General features: G+C 51.8%; 1 protein-coding gene across 4 annotated transcripts in view; it reads left to right on the top strand.

The window, feature by feature from the left end:
* ATP2B4 (ATPase plasma membrane Ca2+ transporting 4) overlaps nt 1-18,066 on the top strand; it is a 98,655-nt gene that overhangs the window by 64,445 nt on the left and 16,144 nt on the right. For 2 of the 4 annotated variants that reach the window (XM_084865834.1, XM_084865836.1), the window contains exons 4-18: nt 2-259; nt 645-770; nt 1,400-1,525; nt 2,799-2,834; nt 4,333-4,494; nt 7,617-7,831; nt 8,398-8,640; nt 9,222-9,463; nt 10,366-10,597; nt 11,926-12,105; nt 12,789-12,876; nt 14,290-14,396; nt 16,050-16,241; nt 16,565-16,778; nt 17,506-17,717. In XM_084865834.1, coding sequence (XP_084721960.1) covers nt 2-259; nt 645-770; nt 1,400-1,525; nt 2,799-2,834; nt 4,333-4,494; nt 7,617-7,831; nt 8,398-8,640; nt 9,222-9,463; nt 10,366-10,597; nt 11,926-12,105; nt 12,789-12,876; nt 14,290-14,396; nt 16,050-16,241; nt 16,565-16,778; nt 17,506-17,717 — 2,633 coding nt within the window. The remainder of the gene's footprint in view (nt 1; nt 260-644; nt 771-1,399; nt 1,526-2,798; nt 2,835-4,332; nt 4,495-7,616; nt 7,832-8,397; nt 8,641-9,221; nt 9,464-10,365; nt 10,598-11,925; nt 12,106-12,788; nt 12,877-14,289; nt 14,397-16,049; nt 16,242-16,564; nt 16,779-17,505; nt 17,718-18,066) is intronic. The other 2 variants (XM_084865835.1, XM_084865837.1) reach the window with 1 other exon arrangement.

The following is an 18,066-nucleotide window of genomic DNA, read 5'->3' as shown; positions in this document are numbered from 1 at the left end:
GAGTGTGGTCTACCTATCAATAGTCCAGAGGATGAAGGGGAGTCACAAGCTGGCTGGATCGAGGGGGCAGCCATCCTGTTCTCGGTGATCATCGTGGTGCTAGTCACGGCCTTCAATGATTGGAGCAAAGAGAAGCAGTTCCGAGGGCTGCAGAACCGCATTGAAAGGGAACAGAAATTCTCCGTTATTCGAAATGGTCACATCATCCAGCTCCCTGTGGCTGAGATCGTGGTGGGTGACATCGCCCAAATCAAATACGGTGAGAGCTCCGGGTTTCTCTTCCCCACGCCACCCTCCCTACGGCTGAGGGCCCGAGAAGATATGATCCCAAACTGTGTTAGCCCCTCGGTCACATTTAAGAGGGTTATGAAAGGAAATTTGGAGAAAGAGCTAACGGAAACTCTCCCAAAAGATTGTCAGACTTATGTGTCTTCGGGTTAAAAGTATGTAATATTCAGGCCATGGGAAGGTGTTTGGGGATGAACAGTTGTTTGAAGTTATAATACCTGGAAAATAGGCTCTCCAGCTACTCCCTGGGCCATTGCTTCTAGGTGAGAGGTCTGGGATGGGGTTGGATGGTCCCCACCCTCTGCCAGGCTCTTACCGCCCCCTTTCCCTGTTTCCCCTTCCCCTCTGTGCACTAGGTGACCTGCTGCCTGCAGATGGGATCCTGATCCAGGGGAATGATCTCAAGATTGACGAGAGCTCCCTAACTGGGGAATCGGACCATGTCAAGAAATCCTTGGAAAGAGACCCCATGTTGCTCTCTGGTATGGCTTTGGCCACCTTGGTTTCCATTCTGCCTCTTCCCACTGGCCAGACCACGGAGACCTGATTCAGGCCCCACTCTGTCCCCTTTCCCTGGGGCAGTGGCATGAGTGGGTTAAATACAAAGATCTAAGGTAACCTAACAGAAGTTCTCTGTGGAGCAAGTGCTGGAAGACGGTGGATGGTCAGGGAAGGAGCCTTACCCTAAAGCAGTTAGACACACTTATCTCCTTAGCTCCCAATTTACTTTATCTATTTTAATTTTTTAGTGTATTTTTATTGGTTTCAGAGAGGAAATGGAGAAGGAGAAAGAGAGAAACATCAATGATGAGAGGGAATCATCGATCAGCTGCCTTCTGCACACTCCCAACTAGGGATCGAGCCTGCAAGCTAGGCATGTGCCCTGATCAGGAATTGAACTGTGACCTCCTGGTTCATAGGTTGATACTCAACCACTAAACCACACCAGCCAGGCTACTTATTCTATTTTAAATGGCCCCAGCTCTTGATCTTTTCCTTCTCTCTGCTGAGTATCATTATCCATAGGGGAAGAAGGAAGCTTGTGTCTTACACCGGAGCATGGTGAGGTGTAAAACACAACACTCTTCCCATCTTCTCCTTTCTCCCACAGGGACCCATGTCATGGAAGGTTCTGGCCGGATGTTAGTGACTGCTGTAGGTGTCAACTCCCAGACTGGAATCATCTTTACTCTCTTGGGGGCCAGTGAGGGAGAAGAGGAGGAGAAGAAGAAGAAAGGTAAGAGGCATTCAGAATGAGACTCTCTTCCCTCCTGTCCCCACGGACAAGTTAGGAGGCAAGGGAGCAGATCTGATGGGAGACTGCTGGCTGAAGAGCGGAGACGGAGATGTCCCCCCTGGCTCTCTAGGGGGCTCTGATGCCCCCAGATCCTGGCTCTCACTCCCAAATCAGGTTGCAGTTGAGCCTCCATCCCTGTGCACATTGGTGGGTTGTAAAGAGGTGAGTTATAAAGCCTGCCCCAAGTGAGCTGGCCAGTGCTCTGGCCCTAAATGCCCCTCATTGTAGTCCTCTGATCCCATCCCCTTCTTCCTCAAACATGGGGGAAGCGAGGGGCAAAAGAAACATGAGGGCTAGGGCAGTGGTCGGCAAACTCATTAGTCAACAGAGCCAAATATCAACAGTACAACGATTGACATTTCTTTTGAGAGCCACATTTTTTAAACTTCTTCTAACGCCACTTCTTCAGAATAGACTCACCCAGGCTGTGGTATTTTTGTGGAAGAGCCACACTCAAGGGGCCAAAGAGCCACATGTGGCTCGCGAGCCACAGTTTGCCGACCACGGGACTAAGGGAAAACTGGATTCCTGCAGAACCTTGGGCTGCCAGTGGAAGAGAGAGAGCAGCTAGGAGAGTGAGCAAACAGGTGATGCCTGCTGTGAAGTTAGCCCCGCCTTGGCCATTCACTTGTTCTTGAAGGAAGGAGAAACAGAAGGCACCTGAGAAAAGCATAGAAAAACCACATCTGCAGCTTTCCCTACGTGTTCCCTCTTCCCTGGAAGGAGAGAAGGACTCCACCCGTTAGGCGGAGGGCCATCTTGGCTGGTTAGTGGAGGGCAGGGTATGAAAAGGAAACAACACGCTGTGCGTCTCTGCAGCCATCTGCAGATGAGTGAGGAGGAGGCGGCCTGGTGCTGGTGATGACGTGGGGACTCTGCAGAGCCTTTGCCATCAGGCCAACACAGTTCACCCTCTTGCTCCCCCCACCACCACCCCATTTCTCCACGCGATGCAGCCATGCTCGGGAGACGGCGCTGTGTGGGTGTGCGCTGCCTGCATGCGTGGTCTGCTCCATTCCCCGTGGTGTCATGAGAAGCCCAAGTGAGAAGGGGCAGGAGCAGAGACGGAGCTTCCTTCACGCCCCCTCCCCTGCAGCTCAGTCCCTTTGCTGTGGCCCTTTTGGGCTCTGAGCAGGACCACCAAGTTGGATATCTGATCTCTTAATAGTTACCTTGGGTCTCCACCCCACTTTTTTCTTTCTTGTTCAAACAGGTAAAAAACAAGGAGTCCCCGAAAATCGCAACAAAGGTAACCTGTCCACCCACTCATCTCCCATCTCTACCTGACTACACTCAAACCAGACCTTCCAGGCCATCTGCCTTCTCCCTTTTCCTTGTCATAAATCTGTTATCTGCTGCTGTGGCCCAGATGCCTCATCCTGAGGAAGGTGCAGAGATGTGGGGTGGTCTCAAGGTCCCGGTCTCAATCCAAGATGGGACAACAGCACCCTCTACTGTTGGCTCAGGGAACCTCCTGTCAAGGTTTCTCTTGGGGAGTGTGCGGGGTCCACCTGTCGCTCTTCCCAGGGTGCTGAACTCTTTCCTCGTTGCCCTAGGCTGGATTTAACCATCCGCATCTGGGTTGGAAGACTTCAGGGTCCTTGTGGTGGAGGGCGCCGGGGTGGGCAGTCCCTGCACCCTCCTCTTGCTGGCTTCCTCATCGGTGTTCTCTTCTGGTCTGGAACCCTCCGCTGGTCTCAGGAGCTCGGAGAGAGCCTTTTCTCTGTGCCTCTCTCCTACCCTATTCTTTGTTCTCTCCACAGTCTGTTTTCTTCCCCCTGATCTGATGTGTGTTCCTCTTGGTGGCTGTGCTAACATCCGTCTCTGTCTTGTTTGTGAGTCTGACAGCAGAGACCGAATCTCAGAAAGGGCATTCTAAGCAAAGGGGCCGAGCTCTGCAGGGGTGAAGGTGGAGGGAGTGGGAACCAAAGAGCACTGCTCTCAGACAGTGCCTCTGTCACCGTGTCACCGCAGTCTTTAAAAAGAACGTCTTCCCGTCGGAGAGCCAGGGCTGCACAAAAGTGATTCTTTAATTTTAGGACTTACCTTCTCTTCTTTAAAAAGCAAAAGGGATGTATATGTCTGTCTTAATCCCTTCTTTCTCTTCTTCCAGGGGCCCTCGCAGCAGCTTCTTCCCTCTCCCCCCAAAAGACTAACGCACGCTCCTACTCTGTGTCTCTCCACCTTTGTCAGAGATTCCCTTCCCTGTTGTTCACCTGGTAGAAGGAGGAGCTGGAGAACAACACCCTTGATTGGGGCAGGTGTTTCTTCCCTGGCAGTCTATGCGCAGAGAGGGATGAACCTTTTCACAGAGCAGACTAGGGCCCTCATGCTCTGGAAACATCTGCCAGCCTTCCCCTCAGCCCCTTTCTGCAAGATTCACTATAGCGAGTGCTAACTTCCAGGAAGGGTGGTGGTTGGAAATAGCACTTACTGGCATGACTGATCGTCTCCCTAGCATAAACCTGGCATGGGGCTCTGAGGTGGTGCCAGGAAGCTGCACCGAGAAAATCTGTACCCCAACAGCACCCTGTTTTCTATCCAGCTCTTAGAATATTACCCCATGGCCCTAATAGGGGGTTGAAGGCCAGCGCCCTCTCTGGCCTAGGGTGAGAGTGGTCAGGGCTAATGTCGGGGGTACAAGGTGTATCCAGGAAGAAGACAGAAGGGTGTTTTGGTTTCCACCTGCCCGCTGCTCCGCGCTGCTCCCTGCCTGCTCACCTGTCCTATTTGTGTGTGCACCCTAGCCAAGGCTCAGGATGGAGTGGCCCTGGAAATCCAGCCACTCAACAGCCAGGAGGGCGTCGACAGCGAGGAGAAGGAGAAGAAGGTGGTCAAGCTGCCCAAGAAGGAGAAGTCGGTGCTGCAGGGCAAGCTGACGCGCTTGGCTGTGCAGATCGGGAAAGCTGGTGAGTCCCGCGGAGCCTTCCGCTTGTTGTGGTCTATCGAGGCTGTTCCAGAGTCTCACTGCATCGGTTCCTTTCCCTCCACACCAGCCAGGTCTGGCGGAGGAAGCTGAGCCTTCTCAGAGGCTGGTGCGGTCTAGGCAGCCACATCATGACCCCGCCTAGGCCCTCAGAGAGAAGTGTTTGCCCGCGTATAAAGGTTTAAAGGCCCTGAAATCTCTCATCCAAACACATGGGAAGTAAAGAACTTATATCACAACACGGGAGATTTACATTAGCAAGAAGGGAGGCTGTAATGACTGCTTACCTGTCACGTGTGGACTTGGGGCTTGTCCATTCCTTAAGCGAAGAGAAGGTTGTTAGAGATCGTTCCCTAGCAGAGTAGTTACATCAGGCCAGGCAGAGCCATAAACTCATAAATGCAAAATAAGGATTGCAGGGACGGGGGAGGCAGTGGCCTGGCCATTTACAGAGGAGAAGTCACTAATGGCGCTTGTGAGGAGGTGGCTTCTCCAGGACTTCCGGCCCTGAGCCTGTCCTCTGCATTCTTTCAGGGGTGGGATGGGGAGAGGGGTTTGGAGGCGGGAACAAAAGGAAGATTGGGGAGATAAGAGATCAACCAAAGGACTTGTATGCATGCATATAAGTACAACCAATGAACACAAAACTCTGGGGAGGGAGGGCATGTATGGGAGTGGGGGGGACAATGGTAAGATATGTACACAGATAATAATTTAATAAAAAGAAAAAGGAAAAAAAGAAAAAAGGGGAAAAAAAGGAAGATTGCTTCTTCAACAGACATATCCCTCTGTTGAATTACTCCCTGACCCCACCCCTCTGCTTACCACAGTCATAGTCCGGCTTAGTGCATCTCTGTGTACAGTTCTCCTGAAACCTTGTGAAAACACCGTGTCTGATTCAAGAGGTCTGGGCAGGGCCTGAGAGTCTGCATTTCTAGCAAGCCCAGGCGAGGCCAGTGCCACTGACCCACTAAGCACACACTGAGTGGCTAGAATCTACTGTCCACTACCGTAGCTGCTAACCATGTTTGGCTGTTGCTAGTTAAATTAACTAAAATTAAATATCATTAAACATTCCGTTCCTCAGTTCACACTAGCCTTATTTTGATGGGTCAATAATGACATGAGGCTGGTGGCTACCATATTGGACAGTGTAAATAGAGGATATTTTAAACATCACAGTGAGTTCTGTTAGCGCTAGTCTAGCCCAGTGGTCGGCAAACTCATTAGTCAACAGAGCCAAATATCAACAGGACAACAACTGAAATCTCTTTTGAGAGCCAAATTTTTTTTAACTTAAACTGTATAGGTAGGTACATTGTTATTAACTTAATCAGGGTGCTCCTAAGCTGGCCTTTGCTAAAAACTCAGGGGCCAAAGAGCAAGCCGCAGTTTGCCGACCACTGGTCTAGCCTGTTCATTCAGTTCTTTTACCCAACTAATCTTGACTACCGTGAAATCTCTTAAATATAAATTAGCCATGGATGAGATGAAATGCAGGTGTGGAGTCAAGTTATTGGGCCTGCCACACAGGTTTGGAACATTAACCAGACTCACCTAATCCTTCCTGTTTTCCTCCTAATCCCCGTGTTGTGCCCTGGGAAGCACAGACCTCCTGGTGGCTGGCCAGTCGTCTCCTCTGTTGTTTCATTTTACATTTCAAGCGAGGCCAGGACTGGGATGAGGAAAATGAGGTGCCTTGCGCCCCCCAGAGAGGAATACCTCATTCCGTTTCGTACCCTGGACATCTTGTTTGCCTCACCTTAGCCCTGAGCACGATGAAGTAAAGTGCAAAAGAGTATGTTCTCATTGGTACGCATTGACCACCTCTAGCCTTGCTCAGCAGGCCCTCAGGAAAAGGGAAGACCCAGCCAGACCACAGTGTGAGGCAGACAGGATGCCGCAGACATGGGCGCCTCTGCCCAGATGCTGGCCCCAGCGCCATTGGAACCCCTGGGCCAGTTGTTTATAGACCTTGAGCAGAACCTTCCATGTGCCTTGGTGTGTAGGTTGACCAGCTGTCCCAGTTTGCTTGGGACTTTATTTCTTTCTTTCTTTCTTTCTTTCTTCCTTTTTCTTTTTCAAATACATTTTATTGATTTTTTTTTTTACAGAGAGGAAGGGAGAGGGATAGAGAGCTAGAAACATCAATGAGAGAAAAACATTGACCAGCTGCCTCCTGCACACCCCCTACCGGGGATGTGCCTGCAACCAAGGTACATGCCCTTGACCACAATCGAACCCGGGACCTTTCAGTTAGCAGGTCGACGCTCTATCCACTGAGCCAAACCGGTTTTGACATCCTTGGGACTTTCTTGATTTTAGCTCGTTGACCACGTTTTAAAGGGAATTCTTTTCCTCCTGAGTCCTCCCACATCCCAGGAAACTGCTCGCCTGCAAGCCAGATGGTTGGTCCCCCACCAGTGTGCCATACCAAAAACCTCTCTGTGCCTTTGTTTCCTCAGAAAAGGGATAATGACAGTAGCTTATCTCACCGGGGTGTCATGAGGATGAAATAGGTTAGTTAATATGAAGGGCCGCCTGGCCCAGAGTAGGCACTATGTAAGTATGTGCTGTGGTTGCCTCCTTTTGCCTGGGAGGCTCTGTACTAGAGATTGGACTTTGGGGGTGCTATGCTAGCACCATGGGGGCATCGCTGTAAACAAGTTGCAAAATTGCCTGGCATTCTCAGCCTGCTATTGGGGAAAGTCTACCCTGAGAAACTACTAGGAAGCTGGCGAATATAATCACTGCATTGTGACTCGTGGGAAGAGAGTAGGTCTGAGATAAGATCATAGAATGCTGATTCAGAACACTAGGCCCGCCCCCTTACTTATGTGTGAGAAAATAGGCCGGACAGCGTGAGTGACTAGACCAAAGCCAGAGTCAAATCTGCAGTGCTAAGTCAGAGCCCGTGTCTCTGAAATGCAAAACCCATGTCTCTCCCTACACTCCTTCAAGCAACAAGAATGAGGAGGGGATTCTAGTATGACTTCCTGGAGGTAGCGGCTTGGAGAATTGGTGACAAAGGCCACAACTCAAGCCTGGGGGCGGGTCCTAGGAATGGCCAGGTGCCGGGGTTCACGTGAGCTGTTTCTTGTGCAGGTCTGATCATGTCTGCTATCACCGTTCTCATCCTGATTCTGTACTTTGTGATCGACAACTTCGTGATACAGGGCAAGTCATGGCTAGCCGAGTGCACCCCCATCTACATCCAGTACTTTGTCAAGTTCTTCATCATCGGTATCACTGTCCTGGTGGTGGCTGTGCCTGAGGGGCTGCCACTGGCTGTCACCATCTCACTGGCCTACTCTGTGAAGGTGAGACCAGAATGACACTTTCTCTTCCCTCAGGACACAGGTGGGAGAGGGAAGTGCCACACCGCCTTTGACAAAAGGATGGGCCACCTATGCTCTACGGACTCCGTGTGGTACCTCCTAAGAGCCCCATTCCCGGGCCCTGTGGACGGGCCATTGTGATAGCTGCATCAGTGTTTCAATGATCCAGTACAGTAGTCAGCAAACTGCAGCTCGAGAGCCACATGCGGCTCTTTGGCCCCTTGAGTGTGGCTCTTCCACAAAATACCACGGCCCGGGCGAGTCTATTTTGAAGAAGTGGCGATAGAAGAAGTTTAAGTTTAAAAAAATGTGGCTCTCAAAAGAAATTTCAATCCTTGTTCTGTTTATATTTGGCTCTGTTGACTAACGAGTTTTGCTGACCACTGACCCAGTAGAATCTAAAGAGGATTCACAAGAAGAGTATCCTGCATTTTTCTGTGGGACAAGAGAATGGCATGTGGACAGATGTTAGCTAGGAAATGGCCTTTGACCTTCCCTGGGGGAGCTCCGTGGGTCCCCTCTCGAGTCTTTGCTCTTGTCTTCCGTAGAAAATGATGAAAGACAATAACCTGGTGCGGCACCTGGATGCCTGTGAGACAATGGGCAACGCCACAGCCATTTGCTCTGACAAGACAGGCACGTTGACCATGAACCGCATGACCGTGGTACAGGCTTATATCGGGAACACCCACTACCGTCAGATCCCAAGCCCCGATGCCCTCGTGCCTAAGGTCCTGGACCTTCTTGTCAATGGCATTTCTATCAACAGTGCCTACACCTCCAAGATCCTGGTAAGCCCTTCCTTTGCCTGCACATATAGAATGGGCGGTTGGAGGGAACATTCATTTTCTCTGAGACAAGTCATCTCCTCTCATTCATTCTCCCTGAGCTGCCATTCCACATTGCATTTCATCCTCTTAAGTGAACGCGTTTGGGGCGAAACTAGGGAATAACACACAGGAGGAGATTGGAAGTGGCAGCCGGGGGTGCCAGGGAGGAATCTATGGCTGTGGAATGCCCTCCAATTACCACGTAAAGACAATGTCTCCAGGGAGAGGCCTTGTGCTGATAGCAGGTCCGGGCTTAACAGGAGTCAAGTACTCACTTTCCAGAAACTCGGAGAGGGTATTAGAATGAGACCCACAAAGGGTGAGCCACCAGCACCAACCCCAGGACAAACTGACCACCCATAACCCAGGTGGCTCAGGGGCAAGTCCCACTGACCACTGGCCACCTACCCTTGAAAAGAACAGATGCCGCCCTCCCTCCACCCGGGCAGCCGTGTGAAAGGTCCGAGGGGCGTTCCTTTCCTCCCTGAGTCCTCCCCGGCCAATGCACCTTCTTCACAGCGCCATGTGTGTTTCCCTCCCAGCCTCCGGAGCAGGAGGGGGGCCTGCCGCGGCAGGTGGGCAACAAGACGGAGTGTTCACTGCTGGGCTTCGTCATCGACCTGAAGCAGAACTACCACTCTGTGCGCAGCGAGGTGCCCGAGGAGAAGTTATACAAGGTGTACACCTTCAACTCGGTGCGCAAGTCCATGAGCACGGTCATCCAGAAGCCCGGCGGCGGCTACCGCATGTACAGCAAGGGCGCCTCCGAGATCATTCTGCGCAAGTGAGCTCTCCTCCCCACTCTTCCCTTCCAGAGCCTCCCTCACGAAGGTCCAGGCTGAGCCCACCGAGCGAAGTGCCAGCTCCTAGCCTCTGAGCACCGTCTCAGGCCAAGCATTGTCTTTTAAGTCCCTTCCGTGGCTCATTTTATCCAATCCTCACCACTCAGTGAGGGAGATGCTGTCGTCATCTCTTTTAGCAATGAGAGAACAGAGGTACAGCGAAGTGAAGTAAACTTGCTCAAGGTGTCGCAACTAATAGTGGCACAGCCAGGATTCAGGCCGTTCCAGCCTCCATCCCCAATCTGAAAGCCCATTGCACGGGGTGACTGTAATTAAGTGATTCGATGTATGTAAACACCTTCCTTGCACATGGCAAGTTCGAGAAACATTAGCTCCGTGTTCCCTCTTCCTTCTTATTCTCCATTCTAAATACAGGGAAGTCAGTAACCTACTCAGAGTGGCTGAGTTATCCCCCCAGGCCATTATCAGGTCCAGGGCCAGTAACTGAATTAACCAGCACCCCAACTTGGCTCTGGCCACCTCGGTCAATGAACACATTCTTGTTGAACATGCCCTACCCACTGGGCACTGTTGTAGGTACTGGGCACAAAAAAAACACATCTCTCTACCCTTGAGAAGTTCCACAAGTGACTCTTGGCACTGCGTCACACATGAGTGGGAACAGATCACATGGGAGAGTCACACGCTCCGCCTAAGATGTGCCTGTCTACCTACAGGCCACCCCACCTTGAAAAGGGGGCCCGGCTGGGTGGTGGATAGAGGTTTCTGGCCAGGACACAGGGCCTTCAGAGGTACTGCAGAGTTGCCAGAATGCCAATAGAGGGTGGTAGAGACGCACTGGGTGGGAAGGGGGAGGCTGCTTTCTGACTGTGCGCCTCTCCAGGTGTAACCGCATCCTGGACAAGGACGGAGAAGCAGTGCCATTCAAGAGCAAGGACCGAGATGAGATCGTGCGCACGGTCATCGAGCCCATGGCCAGCGAGGGGCTCCGCACCATCTGCCTGGCCTATCGAGATTTCAACGACGGGGAGCCCCCGTGGGACAACGAGAGCGAGATCCTCACTGAACTGACCTGCATCGCGGTGGTGGGCATTGAGGACCCTGTGCGCCCAGAGGTGAGCAAGAACACATGAGTGGAAGTCTTCCAGTGGCCGCTGGCCCGCGTGAGGGCCCAATGTGACCTGCTGGGAAGCCACCGGGAGTCACGGGAGCGAGGGTACTGGCTCTGCTTCCAGTTGTGACCCACAAAAGTTACCGAATTGCTTCTCACCTGCACGGAGGGCTGTTTCTGGGCTTCCGGCTCCACAGAACTGCCGAGTGCTGAGCTGGCAGAAGGTGCCATTCCTACGTTGGCACTGCTTCAAGGTGGGCAGCACAGGGTTCACTAGGCTCATCGTTTGGTTCGTAAGAACAGTCAGGAGGAAGAACTAATCAGGATGTTGTGGAGCGAACTCGAGTGAGTGACCATTGGAGCTCAGACCAAATTAAAATTTAGGGAGCCTTTATTAGCCGGCCGGGCGAGCTACTAGCCGGGCGACTGCTCTGCCATTCTCCACGCAGGGAGACCAGAGAGCAGCAGCGACCATTTGTGTAGGACCACTTTCAAACCCATTAACCACATCCTGTTCTTGCAGAGCAAGCAACCCAAGACAAAACAGTTTTTCCTAAGTTACATCAGGGTCATGCCATTGACGACCATGTTATTCACAGGGTCATCCTGTTCTTCAGAAAGCTGACCGTGTTCTGTGAAAGAAGGCCTACATACTAGGAAGGGGCCATGAGACCATATCTCAAGGCCTGGCCTGGTGTCAGCACTGACACCTCTATCTGGGGCATGGCCCACTGCCTCTGGAAGCATGCTCAAAAATCCCCACTCTCTGACAAGGACACCAGCTTTGTCTCTGGCCACCTTCTTTCAATCAACATATTTTTGTTGATCCCCCCTTCCCCGCAGCCCCCTCCCAAAAGCCCAACACTGTTCTTGACACTAGGGAAGTGCAAAAGCCTCTGCTCCTAAGAAGTCCAGGGAGATCAGCTATCAATTATCAAGGCCCAAAAGCTCAGAAGGGTGTCCTGTGTTCGGGAAACCACAAGGAATTGCTGTGGTTGGGGCGTGGCCAGGGAGGGTAGAGGGAGCATGGATGGACAGTGTAAAGACTTCTGCTAGAAAGGAAGGCAGTGGCCAGATCTCAAAAGGCCATCTGTGCCTGCCCTGCTGAGGAGTCTAGATGGTACGTGGGAGAGTGAGCTTTCACTCCAGGCTCCTGCGGCCAGTCTCCCCTTCAACGCCTGGCACACGAGGCTAATTCCAATGTGACAGAAGTGGGGGGTGGCACTGCTTCGAGGGGGGGCCCCCCGTCCTGTCCACGATGAAGGAGCCGCTGAGCAGGGCCGCTCCCCCGCATCACCAGCTGCTCCTCTCCTCTCGCCTCGCCCTCCACAGGTCCCAGATGCCATTGCCAAATGCAAACGAGCTGGCATCACTGTCAGAATGGTGACAGGGGACAACCTCAACACAGCCCGGGCCATTGCCACCAAGTGTGGCATCATCACACCTGGGGACGAGTTCCTGTGCTTGGAAGGGAAGGAGTTCAACCGGCTCATCCGCAACGAAAAGGGCGAGGTGGGTCCTGGGTGAGAGGAGCCGGGCCCGCGTTTGGCAGGGGAAGGGCCGGGTCTCGTGTTAGGCACCTAGGGCACGTAGGAGAACGTGGGTGCTTTTCAAACTAGAAGTTATTCACAGCGAACACCCCTGCCACCAGGGCTGCTCAGGCGGCAGAATTAAGAGCTTCCTTCTCACGACCTTCACTCACAAGCTCACTTTTGAGGGTGTGTCACTAACTTTTCACATTTTTCAGGGGTTTTCAGTCGGCCTCTGTCCTCCTGGGTCACTGCCCTGTGACTGACAGTGGCACGGGTTTGTAGGAGGACGTGGTCTGGGTGTGGAGCACACCAGAGCTTCCTGGTCTCTGTCAAAATCAAACCTAAGGCCTCAGAAGCCCCACTTGAGCCATTTAGCTGACCCTGGCTCACCCCTCCCCTCCCTATCAAGGTTCTAAAAATGGGGGATCGGCTCCAGGTAGGGAATTGGGAGGAGAAGGCAGACAAGCAGGGCCTGGAGGGGCACCGTCAGTGAGTCTGCCCTTGGAGATGGGGTCCCCTGCTGCATCTGCACTGGGGCAGGCGACCCCACCCCTGGCGTGGCGCACAGCCCTCCCCGCAGCCTGGAGTGGGCGGGGCAGGAGGGTTCTTCCTGGGGGGGCTCTTCTGAACGTGACTGACCCAGGTGTTGTCTGGTATTGGCAGGTAGAGCAAGAAAAACTGGACAAGATCTGGCCTAAGCTTCGAGTCCTGGCTCGATCGTCCCCCACGGACAAGCACACGCTGGTGAAAGGTGAGGTCAGCCCCTGAGCAGCAGGGACGGGCAGGGAAGAGGGGCCGGGTGGGGACAGGTAGAAACCATATACCAAAGCCACTTCCCTGTCCCTAGGAGGGTGGGTCCTGGGGACAACATGCAGTGTAGCAAAAGCTGAACCCCTGTGAGTATAAGACGTATAATAAAGTTATTTTTAAACATTATCATACAGGGTGAGGGGAAAAGCAGGCTGACAGCTGTTTGTATGGAAAATAATACAATAATTAATAATTAGAATAGCGAAAACCAGTTTGGCTCAGTGGATAGAGCGTCGGCCTATGGACTGGAAGGTCCGAGGTTCGATTCCGGTCAAGGGCATGTACCTTGGTTGCGGGCACATCCCCAGTAGGGGGTGTGCAAGAGACAGCTGGTCGATGATTCTCTCTCACCAATGTTTCTAGCTATCTATCCCTTTCTCTTCCTCTCTGTGAAAAATCAATAAAATATATTTTTTTAAATAAAAATAAATAAATAAATAAGAATAAACTGTGTCACCCACTCCCAACTGAAAACCTGCTTTTGCCCCACCCTGCGTGTTGTTTGCCAATAATCCTATGAACTAGGCATGACAGGTTAAGTGTGAAGCGGAAAAGACAGGTGGCATACCCACACTGCCCCGCGGGTGTGCGGACATGGTAGGTAGTTCGACCCTCGGTGGAGCTTCTGTGCCACAGAACAGCTGTCCTGGGGCCCCAGGCGCTGTGTGAGGAGGACAGACTTTCTTGCTCAGAGTGCTCCCCTTAAAACAGCGTACTGCCCTTGGGTGATGGTCTAGTGCAGTGGTCAGCAAACTGTGGCTCGCAAGCCACATGCAGTTCTTTGGCCCCTTGAGTGTGGCTCTTCCACAAAATACCACGTGCGAGTGCACACTGCAGTGCGATTGAAACTTTGTGGCAGAAGTCAGTTTTCGGCCTGGGTGAGTCTGTTTTGAAGAAGTGGTTCTAATGTAAGGTGACCAGATCGTCCAAGTGTTGGCAGGAGAGTCCTGATTTCTAACAATTTTTCCTGTGTCCCGCGGAGTTTTTAAAAAGTCCCAATTTTTGGAAAGATTGGAAACATTGGAAAGATTCTTTCCAAAAATCAGGACTTTTTTAAAACACCGCAGGACTCGGGAAAAATTGTTAGAAATAAGGACCGTCCCGCCAACACCTGGACGATCTGGTCACCTTATTTTAATGCCAAGCCACACTCAAGGGGCCAAAGAGCCGCATGTGGCTCACGAGCCTCAATTTGCTGACCACTGGTCTAGTGCATCCACCAGAGGGAAGCGGGAAGGGAGGTGATGGCGGGATCCGGGAAGAAGACCAGAGAAGCATCTTGTGTGGGGACAAGGCTTGCCAAATGGCCTCCGACGGCACAGGCGGACTGACCGCGCGTGTCTGCTTTTCCCAGGCATCATTGACAGCATGGTTGGGGAGCAGCGGCAGGTGGTGGCTGTCACAGGCGATGGCACCAATGACGGGCCGGCTCTGAAGAAAGCAGACGTGGGTTTTGCAATGGTAAGCAGCTGCTCCTGTCTCTCACTCCATCCCTCTACCTACCCAGCCAGGAATCATATGCAAAAACGGGGACCACTGAGTACGAAGACTAAGGGACACAGGCAGGGAAATGAGGAAGTGGCATTTCCCCGGAACTGAGACCTACTTGAACTTGCCCTGTGGCCATGGTAGTATTGTGTGTCTAGGCACACGTGGAAAATTGGTGTTCCATGTGGAATGTGTGCTCTTATTTGCTTTATTCTAAAATGTACTGTGTATAATGGTTTCAAAAGAGCAATACAATTATTCTACTAAAGGCAGTGAAAGGTTTTTCTTATAGTTCTTTTTACCCCGCAGGTACATCCTACTAAGAATGTGCCATCAACTTACTATGTTTTTTTAAAAAGTCACTTGGGACATTTTTTCCTTTGTATGATTGTGCTACCAACTGTTACACCAGTTCATTTACATCATATTGCCTTTCAGTTTAGGGATTGCTTTGTTTTACTTTTTAATGTTATACCTTATTCAATGGTGAGTGAACCTCTCGTTTGTTTGTTTTGTGCTTATTAATCCTCACAAGCTCCTCTGCGGGTTACAGAAGTCACAAGGCATGTTTGATGTGGGATAGAAGCACGGGCCAGGGATGTTAGGGGCAGCCATGCAAACCAAGTAGAGCTTAATTGAGTGGGACATTAAAGACAGGTAGGATTTAAGTAGATGGGGAAAGTGGAGGTTCCAGACTTGGGGGAATGGGGTAAGTAAATGTCTAGGCTCTAAAGATGAATGAGAAATCCAGGGAATTGTGAATAAACCAGCGGGTGTTGGGCAGAAAGATACGTAAGAGCAAGTTGAAAGGGCTTCAGGGTTCACTTACCGAGGGCTCTGACTGCCAGGCCAGAAAGCTCACTGGGTCTAAAGTACAGCTTTCAACCCCCAATCGTCTACTCAGAAGCCTTCGGTGCTTGCCCAGTGGCAGGGTTTGAACAAGGATAAGACTTGAGAACTGTGCTGTCAGGCTGCTTCTGCTTAACGTTGCAGGGCAGGTAAGGACTTACATGAGATACTGACGGTGGCAAAGGAAATGTAAGAATTTGGAGGTAGGATAGGACTTGTTTCTTATCTTTTAATTCGTTTGTAAGGTGGGAGAGTAGGAGGGAAGAGAAAGGAATATGGAAAGATAACTGATTTGCCATCTGGGTTCAGTAGTGAGGTGGGAGCATTGAGCCTCAGCCCTCTTTTCTGTAAAGTGACGGTGGCACATTTTCCCTTCGTTTTCTTTTCTTTTTCTTTCTTCTTTTTTTTTTCCAATCTTTCATTTCTTTATTGATTAAGGTATTACATATGTATCCTCATTTCCACCCCTCCTCCCCATTATCTCCCCCAAATTCCCCCTCACTCATGTCCTCACCCCCCTGGTATCTGTGTCCATTGGTTAGGCTTATATGTATGCATACAACTCCTTCTGCTTCTCTGTCTCCGGGTCTGTTTTTGTTCATCAGTTTATTTGGGAAAGAAAAGAACTCGTCTTTAGTATTTGTGTCGCTGGTGTGCTCTCTAGCGTTAGACCTAGGTCAGAAGCCTCTTGGGAGTCAGGAAACGGAGTCTGGGTTCAGAATCCCGGTAAACGCAGCTTTATCCAGTTTCTCAGCTTTCCTTCCCGTCTTCCCTCAGGGTATTGCAGGCACAGACGTGGCAAAGGAGGCCTCAGACATCATCCTGACCGATGACAACTTCACCAGCATTGTGAAGGCCGTGATGTGGGGACGCAACGTCTACGACAGCATCTCCAAGTTCCTGCAGTTCCAGCTCACCGTCAACGTGGTGGCCGTGATCGTGGCCTTCACCGGAGCCTGCATCACTCAGGTGAGGCGAGTGTGTGTGGAGCGATGAGGCAGGGGCTGAGGAACGTGGGGAGTGCCCTGGCCGGGGTGGCTCAGTTGGTGAGTGCCATCCCAGGCACCAAAAGGTGGCCGGTTCGATTCCCCGTCAGGGCACAGGCCAGGTTGCAGGCCCATCACCAGTAGCGAGTGTGCAGGAGGCAGCCGATAAGTGGCCAGACCCCAAGTCCAGGGGGACAGCAGGAGCCAGGCCATTTAGGGGACAAAGGTGAAGCTGACGCGTGAGGAGAGGGTGGCTTCTGAGGAAAGCTAAAGCACCGGTTCTTCTCACCCTCCCGCCCCCCCCAGGACTCCCCGCTGAAAGCTGTGCAGATGCTGTGGGTGAACCTAATCATGGACACGTTTGCCTCTCTGGCCCTGGCCACGGAGCCCCCCACAGACTCTTTGCTGAAGCGCCGCCCCTATGGCCGAAATAAGCCTCTGATCTCACGGACTATGATGAAGAACATCTTGGGCCACGCGGTCTATCAACTCACCATCATCTTTTTCCTGGTCTTTGCCGGTGAGCTGAGTGTGGGGAGGCCTGAGGTGGGGGTTGGGGTGCTGGGCGGAGATGGGGTGGGGAGTGGCCCGAGGACAGAAGGCCGAAGGGAGCAGGCTGAGCACAAAACGAGGAGAGCAGCAGCTTACTCACGAGCGTGTCCTCTGACCCCGCTGTAGGACACATCATGCCGGCTTATGTGCTTCTGATAAGAGTTTCATTAAACTTTTTTTTTAATATACTTTATTGATTTTTTACAGCGAGGAAGGGAGAGAAATAGTTAGAAACATCGATGAAAGAGAAACATCAATGAGCTGCCTCTTACACACCCCCTACTGGGGATGTGCCCACAATCAAGGTACATGCCCTTGACCAGAATCGAACCCGGGACCCTTGAGTCTGCAGGCCAATGCTCTATCCACTGAGCCAAACCGGCAACCCTTTTTTAATAGATCATAAAACAAAAGCTCAGGCCACATCATAGCGGCGCTGAGATTCAGACCTATGTCTGCCCGACTCTAGTGCACAAAGTTTGCACTACAACAAGATAAATATTGGAGCATACTGAGAGACAGTCAGATATGTTGGGGTCAGAGCTAATATTTGACATATTTAATAATTAGCATAGCTCAGATACCGACCACTTCGAATGGACACCAGCCATCAGCAGGCAGAACGGCCACACCCACGTGTCTGACTCACCCCGAGCTCGAGCTCGCTGAGTTCATTCTTACCCTCTCTCCACTAGGTGAGAAATTCTTTGACATTGATAGTGGGAGGAACGCACCTCTACATTCCCCGCCCACCCAGCACTACACCATTATTTTCAACACTTTTGTGCTGATGCAGCTCTTCAATGAGATCAACTCACGCAAGATCCACGGAGAGAGGAATGTCTTTGCAGGCATCTTCCGTAATCTCATCTTTTGTTCTGTGGTTATGGGCACATTCATCAGCCAGGTGAGATGCCAGCAGGGGTTGGGGTTAGGAAGTCTGAGGTGATACAGGCCAGTCGCTGGGAGCTAGGGTTCCCGAAGGACCTGGGGAAAGGAGTGAGGGAGCGATGGGGCCGCGGGCCGTGGGCTGCTGGGTTCTCCGTTGGCTTCCGTTTGCACGTGGCTCTAGACCGCTGTGTCACGTACTCCAGCTCAAGGCAGCACGTCGGTGACAAATAAAACAAGACGTGTAGAATCCTTTCGTTATCTGCCTAAAACACAGAAATCTCACAACGTGACCCCAAGGAGGGTCACTCTCTTCCACCCCCTCCCCACGCCTCCTGCCAGCACACATGAGATGTGCATGCACGTGC

This window comes from Pipistrellus hanaki (assembly GCF_964339955.1).
Source record: "Pipistrellus hanaki genome assembly, chromosome: 18".
NCBI lineage: Eukaryota > Metazoa > Chordata > Mammalia > Chiroptera > Vespertilionidae > Pipistrellus > Pipistrellus hanaki.
Note: the sequence above shows the minus strand (reverse complement) of the source record. Positions and strands in the feature narration are given on the sequence as shown.